This window comes from Gossypium raimondii, chromosome 9 (genome assembly GCF_025698545.1).
Source record: "Gossypium raimondii isolate GPD5lz chromosome 9, ASM2569854v1, whole genome shotgun sequence".
Lineage (NCBI taxonomy): Eukaryota > Viridiplantae > Streptophyta > Magnoliopsida > Malvales > Malvaceae > Gossypium > Gossypium raimondii.
In genome coordinates this window covers 46,500,450-46,516,192 of record NC_068573.1, presented here as the reverse complement: position 1 = coordinate 46,516,192, position 15,743 = coordinate 46,500,450, and the positions used below count along the sequence as shown (strand labels likewise).

Here is a 15,743-nt window from a genome sequence, read left to right as displayed (position 1 = left end):
TATATTTAACAAACAATTAAATATTTTTGCATGGAAGGTTCTTAAAATATTTAGTAAAATGCGTTAAATATTAGTTTTTTATATTTCCATGTTAAGTAATAATTAAACAAAAAACCCTTCTTTTTTCATAAATTTAATTTTTTATTTACGAATAAAAATTTCCTTTTCTATTCTCTTAACGTAAAAGCACTGTTTGTTACTTTGTTCATTTCATTATAGCCAGTTTTTCAGTTTTTTTTTCATCGCTAAAAAAATGGAAATACCGAACCGCCACCGTCACCGTCACCGTCACCGTCACCACCTCCTCCTCCATCTCCTTATCATCTCGGCCGTCATATCTTCCGCCGGGGACGACAGTGCTGCTATTTTGAAGATAGCTGCAGCCTTCAAACCCACTCCCAAAGGGTGGTCGACCTCCACGGCAAACAATTATTGTAGCTGGCAAGGCATAAGTTGTGATAAATCCAACCGTATCACTTACATCAGTTTGGCATCTAAATCAGTGTCGGGTACCCTGTCACCTGAAATCTCCACCTTGTCCGAGCTCCGAAGCGTGTCGCTTCAACGCAATTCCATATCGGGGAACATCCCATCGTTCGGCGAATTATCCAACTTACAAAAGCTTTTCCTTGATTTCAATGCCTTCACTTCAATCACCCCCGATGCATTCGCTAGCTTATCAAGCATTCAAACGCTGAGTTTGAGTGAAAACCCGAAACTAAGTCCATGGAGTTTCCCGAATATATCTAAATTGACAACCCTGGTCGAGCTTGGACTAGGGAATACCAATATATATGGTACCTTGCCTGATATATTCGGATCTTTAAGCAGTTTACAAAGTTTAAGGGCATCATACAACAATCTGAACGGTACATTACCATCTTCATTAGGTGGTTCCATGATTCAAAACTTATGGATCAATAATCAAAATACTGGGTTTGGTTTCACGGGGACTTTAGATGTTTTATCCAACATGACAGAGTTGGCTCAAGCTTGGGTTCATGTCAACATGTTTACTGGTCCAATCCCAGATTTGTCTAAATGTAAAAACCTATTCGATCTGCAGATTCGAGATAACCAATTAACAGGGCCAGTTCCGAAATCCTTGTTTAACCTTTCGAGTTTGAAGAATGTTTCATTGAATAATAATAAATTACAAGGCCCTTTCCCAAAGTTTCCTAGCTCAGTTTCGAGAGTTGCTATCAATGGAAGCAATAATTTCTGTAATAGCAATGGGGCTCCTTGTGATCCTCAAGTTTCGACAATGATTGAAATAGCGGGTGGTTTTGGGTACCCAATTTTGCTTTCTGATAGTTGGGAAGGAAATGATGCTTGTAAAATGTCTTTTGTTACTTGTGATGTACAAAAGAATGTTATTACAGTGAACCTTGCCAAAAAAGGTTTGTTTGGGAGGATTTCTCCTTCATTTGGGGGACTCAAGGAGTTGAAGAATCTGAATTTGAATGATAATAAGTTATCTGGTCCAATCCCTGATAGTCTCACTAAGTTAACTTATTTACAGCTTTTTGATGTGTCCAATAATAATCTCAGTGGAGATATACCACAATTTTCTAGTTCAGTGAAATTTGTTCATACAGGGAATAGCTTACTTGGAAAACCAGTTGTTTATAGTCCTCCTGGTGGTAGTTCCGGTAGTCCTAGTGTTTCTAGTGGAGGAAATTCTAGTGATGGAAGCTCTGGAAACTCTAGTGGCATTGTCAAAGGTAAGACTCTTAAGGGTATGATTGTAGGCTTTGCTATTGGTGCAGCAGTTTTACTTGCTATAATCTCCTTTGTTTCTTACAAATATGTAATGAAAAAGAAAAATGAGAAACGTGGGAAGATGAAGAAGAACAATGATACTGAGAAAGGAATTTTTAAGGATGTAGCAGTGAGTGTTGGAAAGGATAACAGTGAAAACCAAAGCCAAACCAGTAATGTTCAAAGCAATCAACAAGCGTTTGATGGTGGGAATATTGTGGTCTCCATTGAGGTTTTAAGAGAAGTGACTGATAATTTCAGTGAAGCTAATATATTAGGGAAAGGTGGATTTGGGATTGTTTATAAAGGTGTATTGCATGATGGGACACAAATTGCAGTCAAAAGGATGGAATGTGTTGGTAAAGGTACTAAAGGAATGGCTGAGTTCCAAGCTGAAATTGCAGTGCTTTCAAAGGTTAGGCATAGGCATTTGGTTGCTCTTTTAGGTTATTGTATCAATGGTAATGAGAGGCTTTTGGTTTATGAGTACATGCCTCGTGGTACCCTTAGTCAGCATCTCTTCCGACGGATTGGCGGTTCGCCGCTCACATGGAAGCAAAGGCTCACTATTGCATTGGATGTTGCTAGAGGGGTGGAATATTTGCATTCTTTGGCTCAACAAAGTTTCATTCACAGGGATTTGAAGCCTTCAAACATACTTCTTGGGGATGATATGAGGGCTAAAGTTGCTGATTTTGGACTGGTTAGAAATGCACCTGATGGCAAACACTCTGTGGAGACAAGATTGGCTGGCACATTTGGTTATCTTGCTCCTGAATATGCTAGTATGTGGATCCTTCCCTCAATTTGTTTTAAGTGAATGTTGGATACGAGTATATTCGATTTTCTTTTAGTATAGAATAATGTTAGTATAGGTGTACAGCTAAGTAGTTTTAGAAGATTATATCGGGAAATCATATTCGCATATGCATAGGATATTAGTACTTTACGAAAGTACGAAGAGTCGGAATAACATAGTGTAGCAGTAAGGGAATGATATGATATTTATGCCCGTTTGTTGTTTGATAAATGCTAAAAAGTGTTTATGAACAAATGTGTACTTTGTTTTTTCTTTTGATTTTTTTTTCTTAAATCTTAACAGCAACTGGAAGGGTGACTACTAAGGTGGATGTGTATGCATTTGGAGTGGTATTAATGGAGCTAATCACAGGCAGAAAAGCTTTAGATGAAACCTTACCTGAAGCACATTTGGTGACATGGTTCCGCAGAATACTAATCAATAAAGACGAAATCCCGAAAAACCTCGACGAAACAATCAAATGTAACGCGGACAACGATGAGGACCGTGAGACATTGGCGAGCATCTTCAAGGTGGCTGAGCTAGCCGGTCACTGCACACTTCGTGAGCCATCTCAGAGACCCGACATGAGCCATGCAGTCAACGTGCTGAGCCCATTTGTTCAGCAATGGAAACCAACGAACCAAGAGGAAGATGAAACCGTAGGCATTGACCTCGATATGAGCCTCTCTCAGGCTCTACAAAGATGGCAAACAACCGAAGGGAGTTCGACGACGTTCGGTGATACAACGTCACGTTACGGGACACAGTCGAGCATCTCGCCAAGAACATCGGAACCGCAGGACACGTCGAGCTCGAACGATACACGTTGATGGATATTGAACAACCCGGAATGGCTTTTTAAAGAGGTACGGACTGTTGAAAAAACACCATGAGGGAATCTGAAAAACGCCATGTTTGCGAGCTTGCTGTTGAGTTGGTAGCAAAATATTATTATGTGGTCACATATATATATTTATTGATTCAATTTGTTGTCTCCTATATTTGTTGTGCTAAAACTAAGCCAATAGAGATATTTTTTTTCATTAAATTCTTCAAAATTAGTTAACCCTATTTTTTGTTTGGTGGAGCAATTGAAAGTAGAGAAGAACTGTAATCTTTTAACATTTGTTATTGTAATGTTTGATTATTGTTTTCAGTTTTGTTCAAACCATATATTTGTATGGTTCCCTACTTTTTGTTTTCTAGTACGTAGATTAATGATAGCATCGGCATCAAGCTCAACAATAATATTATCAATACTCATTTGCCTAGCAAAGGAGAGTACATGTTTAACAGCCCATGGTTCAACAACCATGTTGGTAGTATGGCCACTAAAACAATAAGATTCCACAACCCAATTACCACAGTGGTCGCAGGTGATGGCATCGGCACCACTCAAGTCTCAATAAGAAGATCCATTAGCATTCAACTTATGCCATCCAACGGAAGAATGAAGCCATCTCACTTGAGTGAGAGTGAGATAGAGATAGGAGATTTTTCTCAATGATCTATAATATGTTGGGCACTCCTAATAGCTTTTCCAAGTAATGGAAGAGAGGCGAGAAATAGTAGAATTGTTTAAATATTTGGCTTTTGAGAAGTTTAACCAGAGATCATCTTGTTTATTAATGAATCTCCAACATAATTTAACAAATTTCTCATTTGCCTAATACTAAGCCCCTATCTCTTTTAAACTTTTTGTCAAATTACTCTATGAAATTTGGTACTAGATTTAGATCCACTTAAAAAAAAAATTTACATTGACATTACATAAAACAAAAGGAAATGACAACTATAATGGATTTAATGAGAACAAGTCTACCAACTAGAAAGAACATATTGGCTTTCCAATCCTTAATTTTTGGATACCAAGAAAATTAGTGACCCAAAAGATTTTTTATTTATTTTGAAGACTGATCTTCTTACTTGATTTAAGAGAGAAATTTGATAAAGTTAACAGATACGTCTTGTCAGCTCTAGAAAAGATAATAATGTCATTGATAAAAGAAAATGTGAGATAAATCTAAAATACTCTTGAGTATTTCAAGGAAAAACAAACCTTATAGTGATAGACGCCATATTAAACCATAAGGCTAAGGTATTTTATAAAAAGAATGAATAGATGCGGAGTTATGAATCACCCTGCTTATTCCTCTAGAAGGTTGAAAACTATTAAATTCACCACCATTAATAAGAAGAGACATTTTTTAGAAAGAGACACAACTTAAAATGAGATTAATATATTGGTTGAGAAACTTACTCTATGAAATCCCATTTAAGATGATAACAAGTTTTTTTCAGATCGATTTTCACAGTAATCAAAAAATTATTTCCCTTTCCTAAAACACATAGAATGGATTACTTCTTGAATTTAGAAATAAATTTAAAGAGAGTGAGAGTTTGCAACTTATAATTCAACCATTTTTATTTATTGATATTAGTCCTAAAATTGGGTTTAGGAAATCACAAGTCAATCCATAATACGAAAACCAAAGATCTGAAAGAGTCGAACCTTAATTTGGTCTTGTTTTTAAACCTCCATCATGGTGTGGAATGGATCATAAAATTATTTAATCCAATTTTATGTTAGATTTTATAAATGGCACTCAAAAGACATTCAAGAAGAAATCTTTAACTTCCAACCTTGGCAAACTGGCTCGCTTTAAATGCCAAATAATTAATGGATATATTATATCAATGAGACAAGAACACCCCATTTTTACTTTTTACTTCATAATCTTTAGCTTTTGTTTGACAAATTAATATACCCACCTTTAACTTTTACCATAGGGGCTACATATATTTATATCTCAAGTTTTATATATAAAATTGATATTAAAAAATAATTTCTGGGTATATTTATATTTGTTGTGTATATATATATTTTGAAATTTATTGTACATTTGTATAACATAAAATACAATAATCGGATTGATTATGGAGCAATCTTTGCTACTTTCTACTTAATTCATCCCATGTTCTTGGGGCTTGGGGACTTGCCTCTCTTCTCTTTAAAAGCCGAGCACTTTTAGGGCAAAATCATTACATTATACAATTGAAAAACAGCTTCTTCATCACTAATGGCTCTTCTACCTCTCCTCTTCTCTTCTCTTCTTGTTGTTTCTTGTAAGTCCTTAAATCCCATAAAAAATGTATGTATGTTATATGTATGTATATTATATATGTGTATGTATGCATATATCAACAGTGTTATTTCAGCTGGTTTCTTTTTTTTGCTTTTAATTAACAGTGGCAGAAATGTCGGGCAAGATTGGAGTAAACTATGGTCGAGAAGGGGACAATTTGCCATCGCCATATGAATCAATTCAGATCATGAAATCCATTAAAGTTGGCCAAATAAAGCTCAATGATTCCAACCCTGAAATATTGACACTCTTGTCAGGAACCAAGATCCATGTCGCCGTTACGGTTCCTAACGATGATATAATCCAAATTGGTTCGAACGATTCCATGGCCGAACAATGGGTGCGAAACAACATCCTGCCTCACTATCCAGATACCATGATCCGGTTCGTGTTGGTCGGGGATCGAGTCGTCAACTCCAACATGGATGTCAATGGGACAATGGAGCAGAGCCTTGTGCCTGCAATGCGTGGGATTAAGAGTGCCCTGACTGCTCATGGTGTTAAAAACGTCAAGGTCTCTACGACGTTAGGAATGGACGTGGTGCAGACAAGGTTTCCGCCTTCGAACAGTACGTTTCAGTCTGATATTTCAGATTCAGTGATGCCAAAGTTGCTGAAATTCGTGAACGGAACGAAATCAGTTGTTTTCGTAGATGTTTACCCTTATTTTGCGTGGTCTGCTAATCCAACGAACATCAGCTTAGATTTTGCTCTTTTCGGAGGTAACATAACGCATACTGACCCTGGCAGTGGTTTAGTCTACACAAATCTCCTAGACCAAATGCTCGATTCAGTCACATTTGCTATCGAAAAGCTCGGTTTCCGGAACATCCGACTAGCAATATCAAGAACCGGTTGGCCTACCGCAGGTGATATCGATCAAGTTGGGGCAAACATTTACAATGCAGCCACTTATAACCGAAATCTCATCCGAAAAATGACATCGAAACAGCCATTAGGGAGCCCGAAAAGTCCTGGTTTAATCATACCAACATTCATTTCTTCCTTATATGACGAAAACCGAAAAATAGGTCCAGAAACAGAAAGGCATTGGGGCATGCTACACACTAACGGAACCCCGGTTTACGAAATCGATCTCACCGGGAACCGGAAGATCTCCGAGTACAAACCGCTACCACCGGCCGTAAACAATGTACCTTACAAGGGGAAACTTTGGTGTGAAGTGGCTCCATGGGTCAATGAAATGAGCTTGCCAGCCGCATTGTCAAATGTTTGCAGCATTGATAATGAAACTTGTGCAGCATTGGCTCCTGGAAAAGATTGTTATGAGCCAGTATCAGTGGTTTGGCATGCAAGTTATGCATTTAGTTCATATTGGGCCAAGTTTCGAAGCCAGGGAGCAATTTGCAGCTTCAATGGATTAGCTCGAGAAACAACCGTAGACCCGAGTAAGTTCTCGGTCAATTCTGGTCAGTGACGGGTTGGTTTTTGACTGTTATTGAAATCCCATTATTAACTGATTGATTGTTTTTTTTAGCAGGTCGTGGACGCTGCAATTTCCCAAGTGTGACTGTGTGAAGAAAGCTTATGGTTTCTGGCATGGAATTAAAAAGAGCTGTTGGGAGTTAATTAATCCTAGGAGGAAAATTGGTCTTAATGTTTGTTGTTAGCTCATATTTTTCTAAGGGAATAACAGTAATTTTCTAACTACAAGAGGGAATTGCTTGTTATGAGGATAGATTTTATTTAAATCCCAATTTCTAAAGTTGTGACGATCAATCCTAAAACTCAACTTAATAATAATGATTAAACATAGAAATTAACCAAGGAGAGTCAACCCTTTAAATACCTCATATTTTTTACCTTCATCCTCATCCAAATTCAATCAAGTCTTTGCCCATTGCAATAAAAAATTCGACATTCGAACCTACGTAAAATAAAATAAAATAAATCATATTATTAACTTGACACTTGAACATGTCTACTTTTAATAAAATAAAAATATTAGACTCGAATTACAAATTTGTTTGATGATTTGATCTGGGTTGGTTAAATAACATATTTTTACAATTTAATCTAACTCACTGCATGAACAATGCATTAACAATAAAATGTATATTCATGGTATATGGTTTTACAAATATGCAATATATAATATCCTTACAAAAATTGGGAGCGGCTAATAGAAGCTCAAAGTAGAAGCTTGGTTTATACTAAAAAGCTGGATAGTTCAAGAGATCATGTTTACTAATTACCCAAGTAATCCGATGACACTTCCTTAAGGAAGGTTGAAAGCTAAGAGTTATCTCTCTTAATATGGTGTTATAAGATATTTTACCCGATTCGAATTAGAGAGGTTACATTTAAACACTAAATTCGTCACTTTTAAATATTCTTATTTCATTATAATCGAGGTAACTTATAGTACAAAACATTATTATTCAAATATAATTCACATTTTTTCCTAATACATGCCAAACTAAAGTCCGAACTAAAGTAGTAATCTTCGGTTCTTTTCAAAACTTATCTATTACCTATGCGTTTAAAAAAAACGCATAGTAAGTATTCAATCAATTCAATCTCACATTCTATATATATAAATTTTAATTAATTTTAGTAATATTTATTCGCACAATTTTTCATTTAAATTAATTTTATAATTTATAATTTTCACTTTAACATATATTGTTACTAATTAACTTTTACATTGACATATCAAAATTATTCTCTCATTTTACAAACATAACATAAACACTTAATCTACATATATCATTTAACACTTAATTCACATGTTCATTTTTATTTTTAATTTCTCATATTATTACATATACACATACACTTTTATTGTCCTTAGTGAGTCTTAGAAAAGTTCAATAATTTCGATACATTACAAAAATCCAGGTCAAGCAGGAACTCTCGACCTATAACAAAACTCTAATAACGGGAACTCCATAAAAATATATAGGAACTCCAGTAAACACATCACATAACCTAATACTCCTTTCCTGATCCCCTTCGAACCCTCGTATCACCAACCCAGTTCCCATTGGATCCCTAACCCGAGACCGGATCGGTTTCTAAACAGGTCTTATTTTTTTTACTCAATCTCAATTTTTAGGCCTATTTTTTTTATTTATCAAAATCTTCTTACTTTTCAAGCGGACCTAAAGATTAGACAACCTTTTAGATCGTTTTAAGGAATGAAAATGAAGTTACTACATTAAAGCAAGTTGTATTTTATCGTTGACTTATCATAGAAAGAAAATTAAACCAAATTCCATAAATTCATAGTTAATGGTATTGAAATAGTATCTATCAAGTGACAGATTATTTGATTTTAAGGATAAAAGGCTTGACATTTATAAAAAATATTAAGCTTTCGGTTCTTTAAATCTATTCCCAACAAATAAAATTATTATTTTTAGTATATAAATGTTCGTAAAGAGACCAAATAAAACTAAATCCCAAATCAATTAACTACAATACAATTCACGAGGTAATTTGTAGCTTTTTATATTCGAGGACAAAGAGAAAATAACACTTCAATCATTGGTGGTCACCACTTTGTCGATTTTTCAACTCTAGAAATGTAATTCCGAATCTTACATAAGATCGGAAAGTGTCTACAAAAGCTAAAACCCAAGCTTGAAAACAAAATTTCTTTTCATCCCAACCTAAAATAAGTTGATTTATTCAATGTCTTATTTACTTGCACTAATGCTGTTGCTTCAAGAACTTAGCTCCAATTACAGGGTTGTTGCTGATAACAGACGTGATGGTTCAATTGCAGATTCATGCAGTGGTGGCGACATCAATGAGGAACTCGTAATCGAATCCGAGTCTTATCGAAGGGTTCTTTGGGGTAATAGCATCAGTTACGGAGCTATCAGGCGCGATTTACCGGCCTGCGGTGATAGTTCGGCTGGATCAGCTAAGCCTTACAGCATTACTTGTCTTCCTCAGTCGTTAAATCGATACACGAGAGGTTGCTCTTCGATTTACAGGTGCAGGCATTGACCAATGTCATCATCAACAATAATAATGCACTGTAGGTTTGTGTGGTTTCTTTCTTCTTCTTATGTATGAAGTTCCTTCCATTCAGCGCTGATCCATGTAATAAGATTGAGACTGATGGAATGATCCAGTGAATTAAGCTACAATATTGGCTCTTTTTTTTTCTTTTAATTTTCCCACCGACATTGTCACAGTAATGTACAAATAAAGTTAATTACTTGCTGCTGCTGGTACTAAATGAGGGGCCAAGGATCTTTCTGTGGAAAAAATTTTGTGAAACTCAATTTTATCATTAAATCAAATATTAAAAATATGGGTAAACGATAATAATGTCCCTAAATTATAATATTTATCTAATTTGACCCTTGTGAAAATATTCATTTGGTCCTTTTACTACTGTCTATAATGATAATTTTGAAAAAATTATTAAAATTTAAAAACATAAAAAATTCTTAAAATTTCAGAAAATTAATTAATTATTTTTAAACTATAAAAATATTTTCTAAATTATAATTATGTAAAAATAAAAATAAAAACCTAAAATCCTTAAAAATTAACCAAAGTTGAGTTAGGTTAAATTTAAATTTTATAAAATACTAAAATATCAAAAGTTATTTAAAAATCTGAAATTTCATTATTTTATTCTTTAAAATTATAAAATTATGTTTAAAAATTAAAATTTTCATAAAATTCTAAAATAACTTTTCAAACCCTTTTCCTTTCTAATTCTATTTTCAAGCCCATTGCATCAAAAACATAATTATAGTGTAAAAGTGTAGTTTTATACCATTCCATATTTTTTGTATGATTAATATTTTAATGATTCAATCATTAAATTTATTAATATAATTATACTTATCATGCATGTAAATTTTAAATCTATCAAACCGTCGCATAATTCCCTTACCCTAATCTAACAAAGAAACAAAAATTAAAAACTCGTCAATAAAAAACCTTAATAAGTTGTAAAAATAGAAGTTTGAAAAAATAGAAAAGAAATGAGTAATATGTAAAAATAGAATGTTTATGGTGACCCCAGGTCTAGACCAGAGACCATTCATGATGCATTTGATTTAGCAATCAATGGAATTCTGAAAAGAATAAAAATTTTGACACAGGGACCATTCTGAAAGGTACAGGGGTTATTTATGCTATTATACCTTTAATTTTATTTTCAAAGAGTTGTACATTATAGTGAATATTCTTTTTATTTATAAAACCCAAATGGACACAATATTATTATTTTTCCTAGTAATTGTGACACTTTATTAATACAATGTCAAATTACTTTGTTCTTCAGTTTGTCATTCATGCCACTTTATTTCTCTAATTTCATACTTTATTAAGAGATCATACCATAATAAATTTAAAATAAAATAAAACAAATAATATGATAAAAAGTTGTAATCCTAAAATGTATTAACATCCCTTTCCTAAATTTTAGTTGTAGCAAAATTAAAAATTAAAAAAAAAATCCCCTTTCCGAAATTCTAATTGTAGCAAAAAAGAAATTAAAAAGTTTTACCTAACAAAATCGATCCTAATAGTCATTTAGGATGCCGACATAAGGTTTAGTGACAGAACCTATATATAATCTATGGTTATACTCTTTAACTTCACTAATAGAGTTGAAGATCATTCCATTGTGTCCATCCAAACGTTTCAGAACCGTGCCTTCTTCGTTATACTTGATACCGATCGGGTCTGGAGCATCCGATTGAATACTTTCCAATCTTCCGGTATTTAAAGCCACCCAAAAGTCACCGTCTTTATTTCTCTTGATGTTATCTGGCACTCTAGGTAATACGGCAAATACTTCTGGGTCAGCAAATACTTTTGACATGTTTTTAGCTTTTGCTCCCTCGAGATTAAATTTCAAAATTCGCATTCTAGTTGATTCGGCCACTAAAAGGAATGAATTGTTCTTACTCAAGGCGACCCCATTAGGAAAAACTAAACCTTTATATATCACAGATACTTCTTTGGTGTAAGGATTGTACTTTAGCAGCCTTCCTGTTTGATCGAGGGACCTTAACAAAGAATCAACGTTCCTACACAATCATAAAAATAATTTAATTAATATAAAATAAAATTTGTAAAACAAATTTAATTAATAATGATAAACATAGAATATATAAAATTACCTTCTTTGAATGGCGGTACTACTATCAGTAAAATAGACCATTCCGGTCTTAGTATCAATATCTAATCCGTTTGTGAATTTAAACGGAACTCCTTCAGCTGAAGTAGCAAGTTTTTCAGCCACGCCACCATAAGGTCCTACTACTAAAAGACCATGGTACGCATCGGCAATGTAAAGATGACATGTTTCAATGTGGAATTTTAAACCTAATGGCCTTCCACATATTGGTTCAAGATTCGGATCTGTTGAGCCGTCGCATATTTTCCTTATCCTAATCCAATAAAATAAACAAAAAAAACTTAAAATTCATCAATAAAAAAAAACTATGAGTTATAAAAATAAAAATTGAAAAAAGAAAAGAAAGGACTAATATAAATAATTTATAAATATACCTAAATGAAGAAGGAACAGCAAACTCTTTCCAACCGAATTTCAGTCCTTCCCATTTAAGTACTCTTCCATCGGATACTCCAACATAAGGACCTTCGCCTTTACAATCAAAAGCTATACTTTCAGGCCCGGTACCTTGAGTAATATTAATTTGACTATAATTTCTAAACATAGATTCATCATAATCCACTTGTTGATATGATAGTGCTATATTAACAAAGAAAAATAAAAGGAAAAAGAGAAGAATGAAAAGATTTCATCGTTGAAGAAACGAATAACAACTAACTTCAATGAAACTTAATTATGTATGATATAAAAAAGTGAGTATATATATAGTAATTAAGAGAAATAAAATCAATTTTAATTCAAATCCAACTTTAATCACATTAAAATTTATTTATGAAGGATTATTATTTAATACAATATGAATATATTATAAAAAGAGTTGAAATTCATGTATGACTATAATTATTGAATTTTAATCTATATTATAATTTAACCATGGTTTGCTACTCATAAATTTATTATAAAAGTGTATTTTATCTGAATAATTAAGGTTTCTATGTTGGTTTGACTTATTCCACATTTAAAAGTGACTTGAATTCTAAATCTATATTTAATTAAAGTGATATTTTAAAAATAATAGTTAAAAAGGAGTTGAAACAAAATTAATGGTACTAAATTTGTGGAAAATAAGATCAAATATGATCCTAACCAAACTATTAATTATAGGTTGTAATTAATAGGATGAAGAAAATTAATTCATAGCATGTTGCTATCATATCCAGGTAGATGGTAGATAAAACTAATACGATGAAATCTTATTTTCATCACTAATTGCAAACCGCCGGCGGATTAAACCTTATTATACTAATTTGATGGATGAATAATTGAACTTAAACTTTATTAATTTATATGACATTAAATCTGATTTCTTATTTTCTTGATCTTTGTTGTTGCTTGTTTTACTCGTCTGTCTTCAACCTCTATGCCATGATATATATAAACTTGTCTGTCTTCAACCTCAATCACAGCAAATTCCGAGCCACCATGGACATGGCAAGTACACTTCTTGCACTTGCTGTGACACTTGTTTTTTTCTTTCAAGCCTTGACATGGACAAGAAGGGGTAAAAACAAGCGATTACCCCCTGGTCCGAAAGGCCTTCCTATTATCGGAAACCTTTTGATGATAGGGAACAACCCTCACCATGATTTTCAACGATTAGCTCAAAAGTATGGTCCCATCATGCACTTACGCTTAGGCTTGATGCCGGTGATCGTTGTCTCCTCCGCGGAAGCCGCCGAGCTGTTCCTCAAGACACATGACCTTGTTTTCGCTAGCAGGCCACCTCATGAAGGTTCCAAACTTATTTGTTACAATCAGCAGAATTTGGTGTTCTCCCCGTACGGTTCGTATTGGCGCAACATGCGTAAGATGTGCACCTTGGAATTGCTTAGTAACCACAAAATCAATACTTTCAGGTCCATGAGGATGGAAGAACTTCATGGTTGTGTTCAATATATCCGAGAGGCGGCTACTGCTGGTTGTGTTGTCGATCTTAGCTCCACGATCTCGTCTTTTAGTACTGATATTTCGTGTAGGATGATCATTGGAAAGAAGTATGATCACGACGATTTTAGTGAAAAGGGGTTCAAAGCTACGCTTCGAGAGGGTATGCAAATTGGAGCTACGATTAATTTAGCTGATTATATTCCTCAAATTAGAGCACTTGATCTCCAGGGACTAACAAAGCGTATGAAAATTATTGCCAAGGATTTTGATGACTTTTTTGAGAAGATAATCGACGAGCATGTTCGATCTAAAGACGAAAACAGAGTCAAGGACTTTGTTGATGTCATGTTGGGATTCATGGGATCAGAAGAAACAGATGAGTACCGTGTCGAGCGAGACACGATCAAAGCAATTATATTGGTACTCTTCTATATCTCGATAAATAGTTCAAGTAATAATTAATCATTACAAGTACTAAACTTTATTCTTACAGGACATGCTTACAGCTTCTATGGATACTTCAGCAGCTGCGATCGATTGGACACTGGCCGAACTCATCAGACATCCACAAGTGATGAAGAAAGTCCAAAAGGAACTCAAAAACGTGATCGGCATGAAGAGGATGGTCGAGGAATCAGACTTGGAGAAATTGAAGTACTTGGACATGGTTGTGAAAGAAAGCTTTAGGCTACATCCAGTAGCGCCATTGCTGGCACCGCATGCATCCAGGGAAGATTTCACGGTGAATGGCTTTGACATACCCAAGGGTGCACGCATCTTCGTAAATGCATGGGCTATAAGTCGGGATGAAAGGGTTTGGACTGATGCAGAGAGGTTTTATCCGGAGAGATTCATTGGAAGTGACATCGATCTCCGCGGACGCAACTTCGAGCTAATCCCGTTTGGTGCCGGTCGCAGAGGCTGCCCCGGAATGCAGTTGGGTTTAACAGTGGTTCGGCTTGTGGTGGCTCAAATGGTTCATTGCTTTGATTGGGAGCTTCCAAATGGTATGTTGGGAAGTGAGTTGGATATGAGGGAGGAGTTTGGACTTGTTTGTCCTAGAGCCAACCATCTTCTAGCCATACCAACATGGCGCCTAAAGGATTGAACATACAACATCAATATTTACTTTTTGTTTAAAACATCAGATTTAGGCCATTTTATATGTAGAGTAGGTTTAAGTAGATCTGATAATGAGCTGGGTCATTCACTTAAGCCCGAAGGTTTTCTTGAAAAGTGAAAGGGTTTGAGTAAAAATATAAGTTTGAAAGATAGATTTAGACCAAAAAATAAGGCTTATTTAGAAAACGGGCTAGACCTCAGGCAAGATTTTTTTGGCCCGGGCATAACTCGACCCGACCCAAATTTGACCAAAAAAATTCTGTTGTTGTTGCCTTTGTTTACTATTGTTATGTTGTTGTTTTGTTATTGTTATGTTGTTGTTATGTTGTTGTTTTGCTACCATTTCACTAATATATTACTACTATTTTGTTGTTACTATTTTGTTGTTTTATTGTTAAGTTATAACTATATTAGTATTATTCAAGTATAAAACTTTTTTTAGATGTATTTTCAATTTGTCGGGAAACATTTATTTTAATGTATTTAGTTTACCGGATCAGATTTGAATAAAATTTTAAACCTATTTTTTGGGCCAGATTAGGTCCAAACCAAAAAAATGAGTCTGATTTTTTGCACTGGCCCGACCTGACCCATAATTAGCTTTAGTTATAAGCGAGATCCATTTTGCCTTGTTTATATTTTTCAGTCAACTGTATTGTAACCTTGTATTTGGATGATGTCCAATGAATTGCGTTTCAGCAACTGAAGTTGGCTTTTTCAACTGGGGTTAAAAACTCCTATGAATCTGGCTCGACCCGACCTAAATATTATGTTATAAAATAATATTATATTAATTATATTTGTTAAATAATAATTATATATTTATATTTATATTAAATCACTAATCCAATAACAATTAAATATATTGTCCAAGACTTAAAAAAACAAC

At 34.3% G+C, this 15,743-nt stretch overlaps 4 protein-coding genes across 4 annotated transcripts; 3 read left to right on the top strand and 1 right to left on the bottom strand.

Moving 5' to 3' along the window:
* Positions 1–253: 253 nt before the first annotated feature.
* Positions 254–3,393, top strand: LOC105797753 (receptor-like kinase TMK4). Its single transcript, XM_012627677.1, has 2 exons — positions 254–2,546; positions 2,864–3,393. The coding sequence occupies exons 1-2, from the start codon at positions 254–256 to the stop codon at positions 3,391–3,393; spliced, it is 2,823 nt and encodes a 940-aa protein (XP_012483131.1).
* A 2,250-nt stretch (positions 3,394–5,643) lies between these two features.
* Positions 5,644–7,248, top strand: LOC105797752 (probable glucan endo-1,3-beta-glucosidase A6). Its single transcript, XM_012627675.2, has 3 exons — positions 5,644–5,689; positions 5,814–7,118; positions 7,211–7,248. The coding sequence occupies exons 1-3, from the start codon at positions 5,644–5,646 to the stop codon at positions 7,246–7,248; spliced, it is 1,389 nt and encodes a 462-aa protein (XP_012483129.2).
* A 3,976-nt stretch (positions 7,249–11,224) lies between these two features.
* Positions 11,225–12,389, bottom strand: LOC105797750 (protein STRICTOSIDINE SYNTHASE-LIKE 10). The gene is made up of 3 exons (XM_052621297.1): positions 12,220–12,389; positions 11,829–12,092; positions 11,225–11,735 (listed from the first exon to the last, which is right to left on the bottom strand). The coding sequence occupies exons 1-3, from the start codon at positions 12,387–12,389 to the stop codon at positions 11,225–11,227; spliced, it is 945 nt and encodes a 314-aa protein (XP_052477257.1).
* A 765-nt stretch (positions 12,390–13,154) lies between these two features.
* On the top strand, positions 13,155–15,229 carry LOC105800393 (cytochrome P450 71AU50). The gene is made up of 2 exons (XM_012631501.2): positions 13,155–14,152; positions 14,226–15,229. Exons 1-2 carry the CDS (start codon positions 13,211–13,213, stop codon positions 14,838–14,840), a joined length of 1,557 nt encoding a protein of 518 aa, XP_012486955.2. The 5' UTR covers positions 13,155–13,210; the 3' UTR covers positions 14,841–15,229.
* The last annotated feature ends 514 nt before the right edge of the window (positions 15,230–15,743 follow it).

Bases quoted from the DNA above. Each gene is read 5' to 3' on its own strand.
- LOC105797753 (XM_012627677.1), top strand. From the start codon at position 254: ATGGAAATACCGAACCGCCACCGTCACCGTCACCGTCACCGTCACCAC. The intron at 2,547-2,863 runs GTATGTGGATCC...AAATCTTAACAG, and splicing joins TCTTGCTCCTGAATATGCTA to CAACTGGAAGGGTGACTACT.
- LOC105797752 (XM_012627675.2), top strand. From the start codon at position 5,644: ATGGCTCTTCTACCTCTCCTCTTCTCTTCTCTTCTTGTTGTTTCTT. The intron at 5,690-5,813 runs GTAAGTCCTTAA...TTTAATTAACAG, and splicing joins TTCTCTTCTTGTTGTTTCTT to TGGCAGAAATGTCGGGCAAG. The intron at 7,119-7,210 runs GTAAGTTCTCGG...TTTTTTTAGCAG, and splicing joins AGAAACAACCGTAGACCCGA to GTCGTGGACGCTGCAATTTC.
- LOC105800393 (XM_012631501.2), top strand. From the start codon at position 13,211: ATGATATATATAAACTTGTCTGTCTTCAACCTCAATCACAGCAAATTC. The intron at 14,153-14,225 runs GTACTCTTCTAT...TTATTCTTACAG, and splicing joins CGATCAAAGCAATTATATTG to GACATGCTTACAGCTTCTAT.
- LOC105797750 (XM_052621297.1), bottom strand. From the start codon at position 12,389: ATGTTTAGAAATTATAGTCAAATTAATATTACTCAAGGTACCGGGCCT. The intron at 12,093-12,219 runs GTATATTTATAA...GATTAGGATAAG, and splicing joins GCTGTTCCTTCTTCATTTAG to GAAAATATGCGACGGCTCAA. The intron at 11,736-11,828 runs GTAATTTTATAT...ATGATTGTGTAG, and splicing joins AGTACCGCCATTCAAAGAAG to GAACGTTGATTCTTTGTTAA.